Here is a 16,311-nt window from a genome sequence, read left to right as displayed (position 1 = left end):
AGTATTATACAGACTGGTGGTATTATACAGACTGGTGGTATTATACAGACTGGTGGTATTATACAGACTGGTAGTATTATACAGACTGGTGGTATTATACAATCCGGTTGGTATTATACAGACTGGTGTTATTATACAGACTGGTAGTATTATACAGACTGGTAGTATTATACAGACTGGTGATATTATACAGTCTGGTGGTATTATACAGACTGGTAGTAGTATACAGACTGGTAGTATTATACAGACTGGTGGTATTATACAGTCTGGTGGTATTATACAGACTGGTAGTATTATACAGACTGGTAGTATTATACAGACTGGTGGTATTATACAGGCTGGTGGTATTATACAGACTGGTAGTATTATACAGACTGGTGTTATTATACAGACTGGTAGTATTATACAGACTGGTAGTATTATACAGACTGGTGGTATTATACAGACAGGTAGTATTATACAGACTGGTGGTATTATACAGTGGAGACTGGTAGTATTATACAGACTGGTAGTATTATACAGACTGGTGGTATTATACAGACTGGTGGTATTAAACAGACTGGTAGTATTATACAGACTGGTAGTATTATACAGACTGGTGGTATTATACAGACTGGTAGTATTATACAGACTGGTGGTATTATACAGACTGGTAGTATTATACAGACTGGTAGTATTATACAGACTGGTAGTATTATACAGACTGGTGGTATTATACAGACTGGTGGTATTATACAGACTGGTGGTATTATACAGACTGGTAGTATTATACAGACTGGTGGTATTATACAGACTGGTAGTATTATACAGTGGAGACTGGTAGTATTATACAGACTGGTGGTATTATACAGACTGGTGGTATTATACAGACTGGTAGTATTATACAGACTGGTAGTATTATACAGACTGGTAGTATTATACAGACTGGTGGTATTATACAGACTGGTAGTATTATACAGACTGGTAGTATTATACAGACTGGTAGTATTATACAGACTGGTAGTATTATACAGACTGGTGGTATTATACAGACTGGTAGTATTATACAGACTGGTAGTATTATACAGACTGGTAGTATTATACAGACTGGTAGTATTATACAGACTGGTAGTATTATACAGACTGGTGTTATTATACAGACTGGTAGTATTATACAGACTGGTTGTATTATACAGACTGGTAGTATTATACAGACTGGTAGTATTATACAGACTGGTAGTATTATACAGACTGGTAGTATTATACAGACTGGTAGTATTATACAGTGGAGACTGGTAGTATTATACAGTGGAGACTGGTAGTATTATACAGACTGGTAGTATTATACAGACTGGTAGTATTATACAGACTGGTAGTATTATACAGACTGGTAGTATTATACAGACTGGTAGTATTATACAGACTGGTGTTATTATACAGACTGGTAGTATTATACAGTGGAGACTGATAGTATTATACAGACTGGTAGTATTATACAGACTGGTAGTATTATACAGACTGGTAGTATTATACAGACTGGTGGTATTATACAGACTGGTAGTATTATACAGTGGAGACTGGTAGTATTATACAGACTGGTAGTATTATACAGTGGAGACTGGTAGTATTATACAGACTGGTAGTATTATACAGACTGGTGGTATTATACAGACTGGTAGTATTATACAGACTGGTAGTATTATACAGACTGGTAGTATTATACAGTGGAGACTGGTAGTATTGTACAGACTGGTAGTATTATACAGACTGGTAGTATTATACAGACTGGTGGTATTATACAGACTGGTAGTATTATACAGACTGGTAGTATTATACAGACTGGTGGTATTATACAGACTGGTGTTATTATACAGACTGGTAGTATTATACAGTGGAGACTGGTGGTATTATACAGACTGGTAGTATTATACAGACTGGTAGTATTATACAGACTGGTGGTATTATACAGACTGGTGGTATTATACAGTGGAGACTGGTAGTATTATACAGACTGGTAGTATTATACAGACTGGTAGTATTATACAGACTGGTGGTATTATACAGACTGGTGGTATTATACAGACTGGTAGTATTATACAGACTGGTAGTATTATACAGACTGGTGGTATTATACAGACTGGTAGTATTATACAGACTGGTGGTATTATACAGACTGGTGGTATTATACAGACTGGTAGTATTATACAGACTGGTAGTATTATACAGACTGGTGGTATTATACAGACTGGTGGTATTATACAGACTGGTAGTATTATACAGACTGGTGGTATTATACAGACTGGTAGAATTATACAGACTGGTAGTATTATACAGACTGGTAGTATTATACAGACTGGTAGTATTATACAGACTGGTAGTATTATACAGACTGGTAGTATTATACAGACTGGTAGTATTATACAGTGGAGACTGGTGGTATTATACAGACTGGTGGTATTATACAGACTGGTGGTATTATACAGACTGATAGTATTATACAGACTGGTGGTATTATACAGACTGGTAGTATTATACAGACTGGTGGTATTATACAGACTGGTGGTATTATACAGACTGGTGGTATTATACAGACTGGTAGTATTATACAGACTGGTAGTATTATACAGACTGGTGGTATTATACAGTGGAGACTGGTGTTATTATACAGACTGGTAGTATTATACAGACTGGTGGTATTATACAGACTGGTAGTATTATACAGTGGAGACTGGTGGTATTATACAGACTGGTAGTATTATACAGAGTGGTAGTTTTATACAGACTGGTGGTATTATACAGACTGGTGGTATTATACAGACTGGTGGTATTATACAGACTGGTAGTATTATACAGACTGGTGGTATTATACAATCCGGTTGGTATTATACAGACTGGTGTTATTATACAGACTGGTAGTATTATACAGACTGGTAGTATTATACAGACTGGTGATATTATACAGTCTGGTGGTATTATACAGACTGGTAGTAGTATACAGACTGGTAGTATTATACAGACTGGTGGTATTATACAGACTGGTGGTATTATACAGACTGGTGGTATTATACAGACTGGTAGTATTATACAGACTGGTGGTATTATACAGACTGGTAGTATTATACAGACTGGTGGTATTATACAGACTGGTGGTATTATACAGTGGAGACTGGTAGTATTATACAGACTGGTGGTATTATACAGACTGGTGGTATTATACAGACTGGTGGTATTATATAGACTGGTGGTATTATACAGACTGGTGGTATTATACAGACTGGTGGTATTATACAGACTGGTAGTATTATACAGACTGGTGGTATTATACAGACTGGTAGTATTATACAGACTGGTGGTATTATACAGACTGGTGGTATTATACAAACTGGTAGTATTATACAGACTGGTAGTATTATACAGACTGGTGGTATTATACAGTGGAGACTGGTGGTATTATACAGACTGGTAGTATTATACAGACTGGTGGAATTATACAGACTGGTAGTATTACACAGTGGAGACTGGTGGTATTATACAGACTGGTAGTATTATACAGACTGGTAGTATTATACAGACTGGTGGTATTATACAGACTGGTGGTATTATACAGACTGGTGGTATTATACAGACTGGTAGTATTATACAGACTGGTGGTATTATACAATCCGGTTGGTATTATACAGACTGGTGTTATTATACAGACTGGTAGTATTATACAGACTGGTAGTATTATACAGACTGGTGATATTATACAGTCTGGTGGTATTATACAGACTGGTAGTAGTATACAGACTGGTAGTATTATACAGACTGGTGGTATTATACAGTCTGGTGGTATTATACAGACTGGTAGTATTATACAGACTGGTAGTATTATACAGACTGGTGGTATTATACAGGCTGGTGGTATTATACAGACTGGTAGTATTATACAGACTGGTGTTATTATACAGACTGGTAGTATTATACAGACTGGTAGTATTATACAGACTGGTGGTATTATACAGACAGGTAGTATTATACAGACTGGTGGTATTATACAGTGGAGACTGGTAGTATTATACAGACTGGTAGTATTATACAGACTGGTGGTATTATACAGACTGGTGGTATTAAACAGACTGGTAGTATTATACAGACTGGTAGTATTATACAGACTGGTGGTATTATACAGACTGGTAGTATTATACAGACTGGTGGTATTATACAGACTGGTAGTATTATACAGACTGGTAGTATTATACAGACTGGTAGTATTATACAGACTGGTGGTATTATACAGACTGGTGGTATTATACAGACTGGTGGTATTATACAGACTGGTAGTATTATACAGACTGGTGGTATTATACAGACTGGTAGTATTATACAGTGGAGACTGGTAGTATTATACAGACTGGTGGTATTATACAGACTGGTGGTATTATACAGACTGGTAGTATTATACAGACTGGTAGTATTATACAGACTGGTAGTATTATACAGACTGGTGGTATTATACAGACTGGTAGTATTATACAGACTGGTAGTATTATACAGACTGGTAGTATTATACAGACTGGTAGTATTATACAGACTGGTGGTATTATACAGACTGGTAGTATTATACAGACTGGTAGTATTATACAGACTGGTAGTATTATACAGACTGGTAGTATTATACAGACTGGTAGTATTATACAGACTGGTGTTATTATACAGACTGGTAGTATTATACAGACTGGTTGTATTATACAGACTGGTAGTATTATACAGACTGGTAGTATTATACAGACTGGTAGTATTATACAGACTGGTAGTATTATACAGACTGGTAGTATTATACAGTGGAGACTGGTAGTATTATACAGTGGAGACTGGTAGTATTATACAGACTGGTAGTATTATACAGACTGGTAGTATTATACAGACTGGTAGTATTATACAGACTGGTAGTATTATACAGACTGGTAGTATTATACAGACTGGTGTTATTATACAGACTGGTAGTATTATACAGTGGAGACTGGTAGTATTATACAGACTGGTAGTATTATACAGACTGGTAGTATTATACAGACTGGTAGTATTATACAGACTGGTGGTATTATACAGACTGGTAGTATTATACAGTGGAGACTGGTAGTATTATACAGACTGGTAGTATTATACAGTGGAGACTGGTAGTATTATACAGACTGGTAGTATTATACAGACTGGTGGTATTATACAGACTGGTAGTATTATACAGACTGGTAGTATTATACAGACTGGTAGTATTATACAGTGGAGACTGGTAGTATTATACAGACTGGTAGTATTATACAGACTGGTAGTATTATACAGACTGGTGGTATTATACAGACTGGTAGTATTATACAGACTGGTAGTATTATACAGACTGGTAGTATTATACAGACTGGTGGTATTATACAGACTGGTGTTATTATACAGACTGGTAGTATTATACAGTGGAGACTGGTAGTATTATACAGACTGGTAGTATTATACAGACTGGTAGTATTATACAGACTGGTGGTATTATACAGACTGGTGGTATTATACAGTGGAGACTGGTAGTATTATACAGACTGGTAGTATTATACAGACTGGTAGTATTATACAGACTGGTGGTATTATACAGACTGGTGGTATTATACAGACTGGTAGTATTATACAGACTGGTAGTATTATACAGACTGGTGGTATTATACAGACTGGTAGTATTATACAGACTGGTGGTATTATACAGACTGGTGGTATTATACAGACTGGTAGTATTATACAGACTGGTAGTATTATACAGACTGGTGGTATTATACAGACTGGTGGTATTATACAGACTGGTAGTATTATACAGACTGGTGGTATTATACAGACTGGTAGAATTATACAGACTGGTAGTATTATACAGACTGGTAGTATTATACAGACTGGTAGTATTATACAGACTGGTAGTATTATACAGACTGGTAGTATTATACAGACTGGTAGTATTATACAGTGGAGACTGGTGGTATTATACAGACTGGTGGTATTATACAGACTGGTGGTATTATACAGACTGATAGTATTATACAGACTGGTGGTATTATACAGACTGGTAGTATTATACAGACTGGTGGTATTATACAGACTGGTGGTATTATACAGACTGGTAGTATTATACAGACTGGTAGTATTATACAGACTGGTGGTATTATACAGACTGGTGGTATTATACAGACTGGTAGTATTATACAGACTGGTGGTATTATACAGACTGGTAGAATTATACAGACTGGTAGTATTATACAGACTGGTGGTATTATACAGTGGAGACTGGTGGTATTATACAGACTGGTAGTATTATACAGTGGAGACTGGTAGTATTATACAGACTGGTAGTATTATACAGACTGGTAGTATTATACAGACTGGTGGTATTATACAGACTGGTAGTATTATACAGACTGGTAGTATTATACAGACTGGTAGTATTATACAGACTGGTGGTATTATACAGACTGGTGGTATTATACAGACTGGTAGTATTATACAGTGGAGACTGGTAGTATTATACAGACTGGTAGTATTATACAGACTGGTAGTATTATACAGACTGGTGGTATTATACAGACTGGTGGTATTATACAGTGGAGACTGGTAGTATTATACAGACTGGTAGTATTATACAGACTGGTAGTATTATACAGACTGGTGGTATTATACAGACTGGTGGTATTATACAGACTGGTAGTATTATACAGACTGGTGGTATTATACAGACTGGTAGTATTATACAGACTGGTGGTATTATACAGACTGGTGGTATTATACAGACTGGTAGTATTATACAGACTGGTAGTATTATACAGACTGGTGGTATTATACAGACTGGTGGTATTATACAGACTGGTAGTATTATACAGACTGGTGGTATTATACAGACTGGTAGAATTATACAGACTGGTAGTATTATACAGACTGGTAGTATTATACAGACTGGTGGTATTATACAGACTGGTAGTATTATACAGTGTCTATGTCACTATCCTACATTGCACTGGGGTCACAGTGCATCATGGAGTCTATCTGTCTGACCTGTGATTGGGCGTTGATGTCGGCTCCTCTCTTCAGCAGCAGTCGAGCCACTTCCTTCTGTCCGGCCAATGAGGCGATGTGGAGGGCTGTGTTCCCTTTCTGCAGGGAGAGGAGCGTTAGGATAGGAGGGTTCAGTGTGTGTGTGTGTGTGTTTGTGTCTGTCTATGTGTGTGTGTGTGTGTGTTTGTGTCTGTCTATGTGTGTGTGTGTGTGTGTGCATGTGCATGTAGCAGTAGGTGTGTGTGTGTGTGTGTGTGTGTGTGTGTGTGTGTGTGTGTGTGTGTGTGTGTGGCAGTAGGTGTGAACAGCGTAGCCTCTATGATAACACCTTTACCAGTCACCTGTTTAAAGGTCAGGCTGCAGCCCAGCTGTCTATCAACTCCAGGTTAACATATTGGTGGCACTATGTTGTCTCCTCAGATAACTCCCCAGTAACATGTCAGATGACTCCTCAATAACATGTCATATAACTCCTCAATAACATGTCAGATAAGTCCTCAATAACATGTCAGATAACTCCTCAGTAACATGTCAGATGACTCCTCAATAACATGTCCGATAACTCCTCAGTAACATGTCAGATGACTCCTCAATAACATGTCAGATAACTCCTCAATAACATGTCAGATAACTCCTCAGTAACATGTCAGATAACTCCTCAATAACATGTCAGATAACTCCTCAGTAACATGTCAGATAACTCCTCAATAACATGTCAGATAACTCCTCAATAACATATCAGATAAGTCCTCAATAACATGTCAGATAACTCCTCAGTAACATGTCAGATGACTCCTCAATAACATGTCCGATAACTCCTCAGTAACATGTCAGATGACTACTCAATAACATGTCAGATAACTCCTCAATAACATATCAGATAACTCCTCAGTAACATGTCAGATAACTCCTCAGTAACATGTCAGATCACTCCTCAATAACATGTCAGATAACTCCTCAGTAACATGTCAGATGACTCCTCAATAACATGTCCGATAACATGTCAGATAACTCCTAAATAAAATTTCAGATAACTCCTCAATAACATGTCAGATAACTCCTCAATAACATGTCAGATAACTCCTCAATAACATGTCAGATAACTCCTCAGTAACATGTCAGATGACTCCTCAATAACATGTCTGATAACATGTCAGATAACTCCTCAATAACATGTCAGATAACTCCTCAATAACATGTCAGACAAGTCCTCAGTAACATGTCAGATAACTCCTCAATAACATATCAGATAACTCCTCAATAACATGTCAGATAACTCCTCAATAACATGTCAAATAACTTCTTAATAACAATTCCGATAACTCCTCAATAACATGTCAGATCACTAGAAGTGTCAGTAAAGATCTGGCTGCTAACTTATTGAGGGGTGAGAGGTGTGTGAATCAGAAGTGTGGCTTAATTAAATAATAATAATAATAAGCCTATAAGCCATTTAGCAGACGTTTTGTATAAAAAGTGACTTACAGTAGTGTGTGCACACATTTCCGTTCGCAAGACCCCAGTGGTGATTGAATTGAGTGCAGGGTAAAGAGTGAGGGGGGTGAGAGACGAGGGGGCGAGGGGGTAAGGAGGGCGAGAGGCGAGGGGTGGTGAGAGATTCCCTGGAGGTTGTTTATGGTAGTTGGCGGCTAAAGAGCATGCCCTGTCACCTGAGAACCCCACTGGATCAGGTAACACACACCCTGCCAGGGAGACTGATATTCTGGTCTGACACTGCTATACTGTACCTCTCTCTCTCTCTAACTCTAACTCTCTCTCTCTCTAACTCTCTCTCTGTCTCTCTCTCTCTGTCTCTCTCTGTCTCTGTACCTCTCTCTGTCTCTCTCTCTCTCTCCATCTCTCTCTCTCTGTCTCTCTCTCTCTCTCTCTCTCTCTCTCAACACCCAGATGGAGTGGGATTCCTAGCAGTGATTTAGACTTTAGAGACACTGATATCCTGCTTTCATCCTCTCTCTCCCGCCATACCTCCCTCTTCTGAGTACTAGAGAGTATAAATGGCCTCTCTCCACCGTTCTCTCTCTCTCTCTCCAACCCTGTTTCAATTAATTTCAAAGGGCTTTATTGGCATGGGAAACATATGTTTAGGTTGCCAAAGCAAACGGAATAGACAAAAAACAAAAGTGAAATAAACAAGGGAAACATCAGTAAACATTACACTCACAAAAGTTTTAAAAGAATATAGACATTATAGACATTTAGACATTATAGACATTTAGACAATATAGACATTTAGACATTATAGACATTTCAAATGTTATATTATTGGCTTTGTACAGTGTTGTAAACAATGTGCAAGTAGTTGAAGTATGACAGGGAAAATAAATAAACAGGTAAATACAGGCTATATTTAGAATGTTGTTTGTGTTCCACTAGTTGCCCTTTTGTCATGGCAACGGGCCAAACGTCTTGCTGCTGTGATTGGACACTGCGATATTATTGTCCCGGGGGAGCTTAGAGGGAACATTGGTTCAGGTTATTGAGAAGTAATTTGAAAACAGATTTGTTTCAATTATTCAATTGGAATTTGGGGTTTACTTCCTGACATTTACTTCCTGTACCTTAGTGGCAGAGTCGACGGCGGAGCCTCTCTCCAGTAGTTCTTCCACCAGGTCCTCATGGCCCTCCTTAGCTGCCAGGTGCAGCGCATTCAGACCGTTCTGGAACAGAGAAACACAGGTCTCAGGTCAGTGTTATAAACATAATAACTAAGGCATTCAGACCATTCTGGAACAGAGAAACACAGGTCTCAGGTCAGCTTATTAAACATAATAACTATGACATTCAGACCATTCTATAACAGAGAGAGAGAGAGACAGGCCTGGAGTCAGTTGATAAACATAATAACTATGACATTCAGACCATTCTATAACAGAGAGAGAGAGAGACAGGCCTGGAGTCAGTTGATAAACATAAGAACTAACACAGGTCACTTCTGTGTATTTCTTTTTTTATCATGACGATATTTGACTGTGTTATTGATTTATTTGCTGGTTCTGTTTGCGCTTGAAAGACCAATCAAAAACCTTTAAAAAGTTGAAAAGGAAGTCAGGATTTCCTGACACCGGATGTCGACAAAGTCAAACTGAATCAAGTGGAACGGTTGTCTATCCCATTCAACGAGAGGAAACGATCAGACGTCCTTCTCACCTCAGCTCGTGTGTATCGGACTGTTACCTAGCAACGGGTACTTCTTAAAACATGTCTGACATACAACATAAACAATCCCCCCCCCCAAAAAAAGATAACAGCGTAGGATTTTTAAATTAGTAGCAACACTCCAAACCCACACGGAGACAATCAGTTGTAAAACATAACAGGTGAGCGATTCTGCTTAAACAGCAATGAGGAAACATCCTCTGGTCAGCTTAGACTCAACAGCCAATATGGTCTATTAGCAACACAAGGGAGATGACTCATTGGAGATCTGTGTTTCGTACACAACAGGCATTCAGACAGACCAATGAGACGACAAGAGGAGACACAGATCTGAGGTCAGTTACAAGCATAAGAACCAATAGGCATTCAGACAGACCAATGAGACGACAAGAGGAGACACAGATCTGAGGTCAGTTAACAAGCATAAGAACCAACAGGCATTCAGACAGACCAATGAGACGACAAGAGGAGACACAGATCTGAGGTCAGTTAACAAGCATAAGAACCAACAGGCATTCAGACAGACCAATGAGACGACAAGAGGAGACACAGATCTGAGGTCAGTTACAAGCATAAGAACCAACAGGCATTCAGACAGACCAATGAGACGACAAGAGGAGACACAGATCTGAGGTCAGTTAACAAGCATAAGAACCAATAGGCATTCAGACAGACCAATGAGACGACAAGAGGAGACACAGATCTGAGGTCAGTTACAAGCATAAGAACCAACAGGCATTCAGACAGACCAATGAGACGACAAGAGGAGACACAGATCTGAGGTCAGTTAACAAGCATAAGAACCAACAGGCATTCAGACAGACCAATGAGACAACAAGAGGAGACACAGATCTGAGGTCAGTTACAAGCATAAGAACCAACAGGCATTCAGACAGACCAATGAGACGACAAGAGGAGACACAGATCTGAGGTCAGTTAACAAGCATAAGAACCAACAGGCATTCAGACAGACCAATGAGACGACAAGAGGAGACACAGATCTGAGGTCAGTTACAAGCATAAGAACCAACAGGCATTCAGACAGACCAATGAGACGACAAGAGGAGACACAGATCTGAGGTCAGTTACCAAGGCATTCGGATCGATGATCAAAGGTAACACAGAGCAGGTCATGAAATTACATAGAGCGTCAACACTGGGCTCCCGAGTGGCGCAGCGGTCTATAAGGCACTGCATCTCTAGTGCTAGAGGCGTCACTACAGACACCCCGGTTCGATTCCAAGGTGTATCACAACCGGCCCGTGATTGGGAGACCCATAGGGCAGCGCCATCATTGTAATTAAGAATTTGTTCTTAATTAACTGACTTTGCCTAGTTAAATAAAGGTTAACATGACAACAACAACCTAACTTGTGGGACTCCCAATTATGGCCGGATGTGTTACAGCCTGGAATCGAACCAGGGACTGTAGTGACACCTCTGGCATAGGCTTATTATTCCGTTTTGGCTCTAAATCTCTACGTCGTCACATTTAGCCAATTCAACCTAACAGCTGTGTTGCTGCAGCGTCTTTGTTGTAATAAGGCACAGATCCTGGATCATTTCTAAACTCAACAGCGTGAGTCTTTGTTGTAATTACGGCACAGATCCTGGATCAGTTGTATACACACAAGATGTCAACATGGCTCAGGTAGCTAGCTACATGCACTGATAACTGAAGACAAGGATAATATACGTACAGCTGTTGTAAAGGATAACACACACACACACACACACACACACACACACACACACACATCACCTCGTCCTCGTCTTCATCCATCCTGTCGTGTGTAGCCAGAGGAGCGAGAGGAATCCCAGCCCTCTCCTCCTCCTCCTCCTCCTCCAGACTATCCCTCTTTCTCCTCCACCTGACTATCTCACTTCTAATCTCTTCTCCTCTATTCTTTATCTTCCTTTCTCTCTTCTTCTTCTGTTCTGGTACTATCTTATTCTTCTTCTGGTCTGGTACTCTCTCCTTCTTCTGTTCTGGTACTCTCTCCTTCTTCTGTTCTGGTACTCTCTCCTTCTTCTGTTCTGGTACTCTCTTCTTCTTCTGGTCTGGTACCTTCTTCTGGTCTGGTACCTTCTTCTTCTTCTGTTCTGGTACTCTCTCCTTCTTCTGTTCTGGTACTCTCTCCTTCTTCTGTTCTGGTACTCTCTCCTTCTTCTGTTCTGGTACTCTCTCCTTCTTCTGTTCTGGTACTCTCTTCTTCTTCTGGTCTGGTACCTTCTTCTGGTCTGGTACCTTCTTCTTCTTCTGTTCTGGTACTCTCTCCTTCTTCTGTTCTGGTACTCTCTCCTTCTTCTGTTCTGGTACTCTCTCCTTCTTCTGTTCTGGTACTCTCTCCTTCTTCTGTTCTGGTACTCTCTTCTTCTTCTGGTCTGGTACCTTCTTCTGGTCTGGTAATCTCTCCTTCTTCTGGTCTGGTAATCTCTCCTTCTTCTGTTCTGGTAATCTCTTCTTCTGTTCTGGTAATCTCTTCTTCTTCTGGTCTGGTACCTTCTTCTTCTTCTGTTCTGGTAATCTCTTCTTCTTCTGTTCTGGTAATCTCTTCTTCTTCTGGTCTGGTACCTTCTTCTGGTCTGGTACTCTCTTCTTCTTCTGGTCTGGTAATCTCTTCTTCTTCTGGTCTGGTACCTTCTTCTGGTCTGGTAATCTCTCCTTCTTCTGTTCTGGTAATCTCTTCTTCTGGTCTGGTAATCTCTTCTTCTTCTGGTCTGGTACCTTCTTCTGGTCTGGTACTCTCTTCTTCTTCTGGTCTGGTACTCTCTTCTTCTTCTGGTCTGGTAATCTCTCCTTCTTCTGGTCTTCCAGAGGTTTGGATGTTAAGAGTCCTGTCTGCCTCCTCCTGCCCCCCTTGCGGGCTCTCTCAGTCGGGTTGAGAGAGGAGCTACTGTCCCTCCTGGCTGGTCCTGGAGCCTTCTATGCCACTGTAGTAAAGAGAGGTGTTCCTATCCCCTTATCCCTTTCTCTGTTCATCCACCCCCCCCCCCCCTCACCAATTCCAAAGCCCCCCTCAACTTGGCAGTGGCTCGTACACACACACCACACACACACCACACACACACACACACACACATTCACACACAAAAACACACACGCACGTACACACACACACACACACACACACACACACACACACACCACACACACACCCACACACACACACAGAAAAACACACACGCACGTAGACACACACACACACACACACACACACAGAAACACACACGCGCATACACACACAGTGAGTCGTTCAAATGCCAAAGAGCCATGGGGTACGGGCTTTCTGCACTGTCATAGAGACTACCAAGGACACACACATTTAGAAGCTTCTGAAAATGTCAAGGGAAAAGTAGTAGCCTGCATTCCGGACAGGGGCCATAGAGTTTGATAGAGCACACACAGTGTGTTAGAGTCGCCTGGAAGGAGGAGGTGTGTCTCAGAAAGGAGAACACGGGGCCATAGAGTTTGATAGAGCACACACAGTGTGTTAGAGTCGCCTGGAAGGAGGAGGTGTGTCTCAGAAAGGAGAACACGGGGCCATAGAGTTTGATAGAGCACACCCAGTGTGTTAGAGTCGCCTGGAAGGAGGAGGTGTGTCTCAGAAAGGAGAACACGGGGCCATAGAGTTTGATAGAGCACATACTTAGAAGTCTTCAAAGAGCAAAGATGAGCCTCAGCTGATCACACTCTGTCAGGTCAACTCAGTCATAATCATGTGACACACCATGCCCTTTCATTGGCCAGCAATATTCAATATCAGGTTTCAAATACCTGGTCATTTCTGTACCAGGAAATGGAGTGCAACCAAATATATCTCAGTTTCCAGGGACGGACCTGGTTGGTCCCCATTGACATAAACTTAGATGGCAGAAATGTTGTGGACAGTCCATGGTTCAAATACTATTTCAGATATTCCAAATAATTTGTGGCTGATTCATAGACACATATTATTAAGCCCTGACTTGGACTAAAAAGCATTCTCCATAGAGATTCTCTACTGAAAGTGCTTTTAAGAACAGGACCATGTGTAATCTGTGTCTGGGAAACTGGCCCCAAGCATTAAGAACAGGACTAGGACTAATCTGTGTCTGGGAAACTGGCCCCAAGCATTAAGAACAGGACTAGGATTAATCTGTGTCTGGGAAACTGGCCCCAAGCATTAAGAACAGGACTAGGACTAATCTGTGTCTGGGAAACTGTCCCCAAGCATTAAGAACAGGACTAGGACTAATCTGTGTCTGGGAAACTGGCCCCAGCATTAAGAACAGGACTAATCTGTGTCTGGGAAACTGGCCCCAGCATTAAGAACAGGACTAGGACTAATCTGTGTCTGGGAAACTGGCCCCAGCATTAAGAACAGGACTAATCTGTGTCTGGGAAACTGGCCCCAGCATTAAGAACAGGACTAGGACTAATCTGTGTCTGGGAAACTGGCCTCAAGCATTAAGAACAGGACTAGAATCACAATAACACCCTATGGAACCAATATAACCACAATAACACCCTATGGAACCAATAGAACCACTATAACTCCCTGTGGAACCAACAGAACCACAATAACACCCTATGGAACCAATATAACCACTATAACTTCCTATGGAACCAACAGAACCACAATAACACCCTATGGAACCAATAGAACCACTATAACTCCCTATGGAACCAACAGAACCACAATAACACCCTATGGAACCAATATAACCACTATAACTCCCTATGGAACCAACAGAACCACAATAACACCATATGGAACCAATATAACCACAATAACACCCTATGGAACCAATAGAACCACTATAACACCCTATGGAACCAATTGAACCACTATAACACCCTATGCTAGTGGTTTTATAAACCTATGTTACCTGACTCACCTCATAAAGGACTTGATGATTAGTTGACAAGTTGAATCAGCCGTGTTAGATGTGGAATAGATCAAACATGGGGATCCCCTGCCCTATGGAACCAATAGAACCACTATAACACCCTATGGAACCAATAGAACCACAATAACACCCTATGGAACCAATATAACCACAATAACACCCTATGGAACCAATATAACCACAATAACACCCTATGGAACCAATAGAACCACAATAACACCATATGGAACCAATAGAACCACTATAACACCCTATGGAACCAATATAACCACAATAACACCCTATGGAACCAATAGAACCACAATAACACCCTATGAAACCAATAGAACCACTATAACACCCTATGGAACCAATAGAACCACAATAACACCCTATGGAACCAATAGAACCACAATAACACCCTATGGAACCAATAGAACCACAATAACACCCTATGGAACCAATAGAACCACAATAACACCCTATGGAACCAATAGAACCACAATAACACCCTATGGAACCAATAGAACCACAATAACACCCTATGGAACCAATAGAACCACAATAACACCCTATGGAACCAATAGAACCACTATAGCACCCTATGCCAGTAGTTTTATAAACCAATGGACTGGGGTCCCCTGCCCTATGGAACCAATAGAATCAGGTATTTTATGTTTGTGGGATGTTTTACAGCTTTCCATGATAGACCTACTCTGGTCACTCTCTAACACACAGACCTCTCTAACACACAGAGATCTCTCTGATACACACAGCGACCTCTCTAACACACAAAGAGACCTCTATAACACACAGAGACCTCTCTAACACACAGAGACCTCTCTAACACACAGAGATAACTCTAACACACAGAGACCTCTCTAACACACAGAGACCTCTCTAACACACAGAGACCTCTCTAACACACAGAGACCTCTCTAACACACAGACCTCTCTAACACACAGAGATCTCTCTGATACACACAGCGACCTCTCTAACACACAAAGAGACCTCTATAACACACAGAGTCCTCTCTAACAGACAGAGACCTATCTAACACACAGAGACCTCTCTAACACACAGAATCCTATCTAACAGACAGAATCCTCTCTAACACAAAGAGACCTCTATAACACACAGAGACCTCTCTAACACACAGAGACCTCTCTAACAGACAGAATCCTATCTAACAGACAGAATCCTCTCTAACACACAGATACCTC

The 16,311-nt window shown here is 40.4% G+C and overlaps 1 protein-coding gene across 1 annotated transcript in view; it reads right to left on the bottom strand.

Moving 5' to 3' along the window:
* Window positions 1-16,311, bottom strand: part of LOC110515606 (ankyrin-2) — a 199,104-nt gene that overhangs the window by 114,519 nt on the left and 68,274 nt on the right. The window contains exons 3-4 of the mRNA XM_036934160.1: window positions 9,618-9,716; window positions 7,039-7,137 (exon numbers count right to left, since the gene is read on the bottom strand). Of these exons, the coding sequence (XP_036790055.1) occupies window positions 7,039-7,137; window positions 9,618-9,716 (198 nt within the window). The remainder of the gene's footprint in view (window positions 1-7,038; window positions 7,138-9,617; window positions 9,717-16,311) is intronic.

Source organism: Oncorhynchus mykiss, chromosome 10 (assembly GCF_013265735.2).
Source record: "Oncorhynchus mykiss isolate Arlee chromosome 10, USDA_OmykA_1.1, whole genome shotgun sequence".
NCBI lineage: Eukaryota > Metazoa > Chordata > Actinopteri > Salmoniformes > Salmonidae > Oncorhynchus > Oncorhynchus mykiss.
The sequence above is the reverse complement of the archived record's forward strand: the minus strand, read 5'-3'. Positions and strand labels throughout refer to the sequence as shown.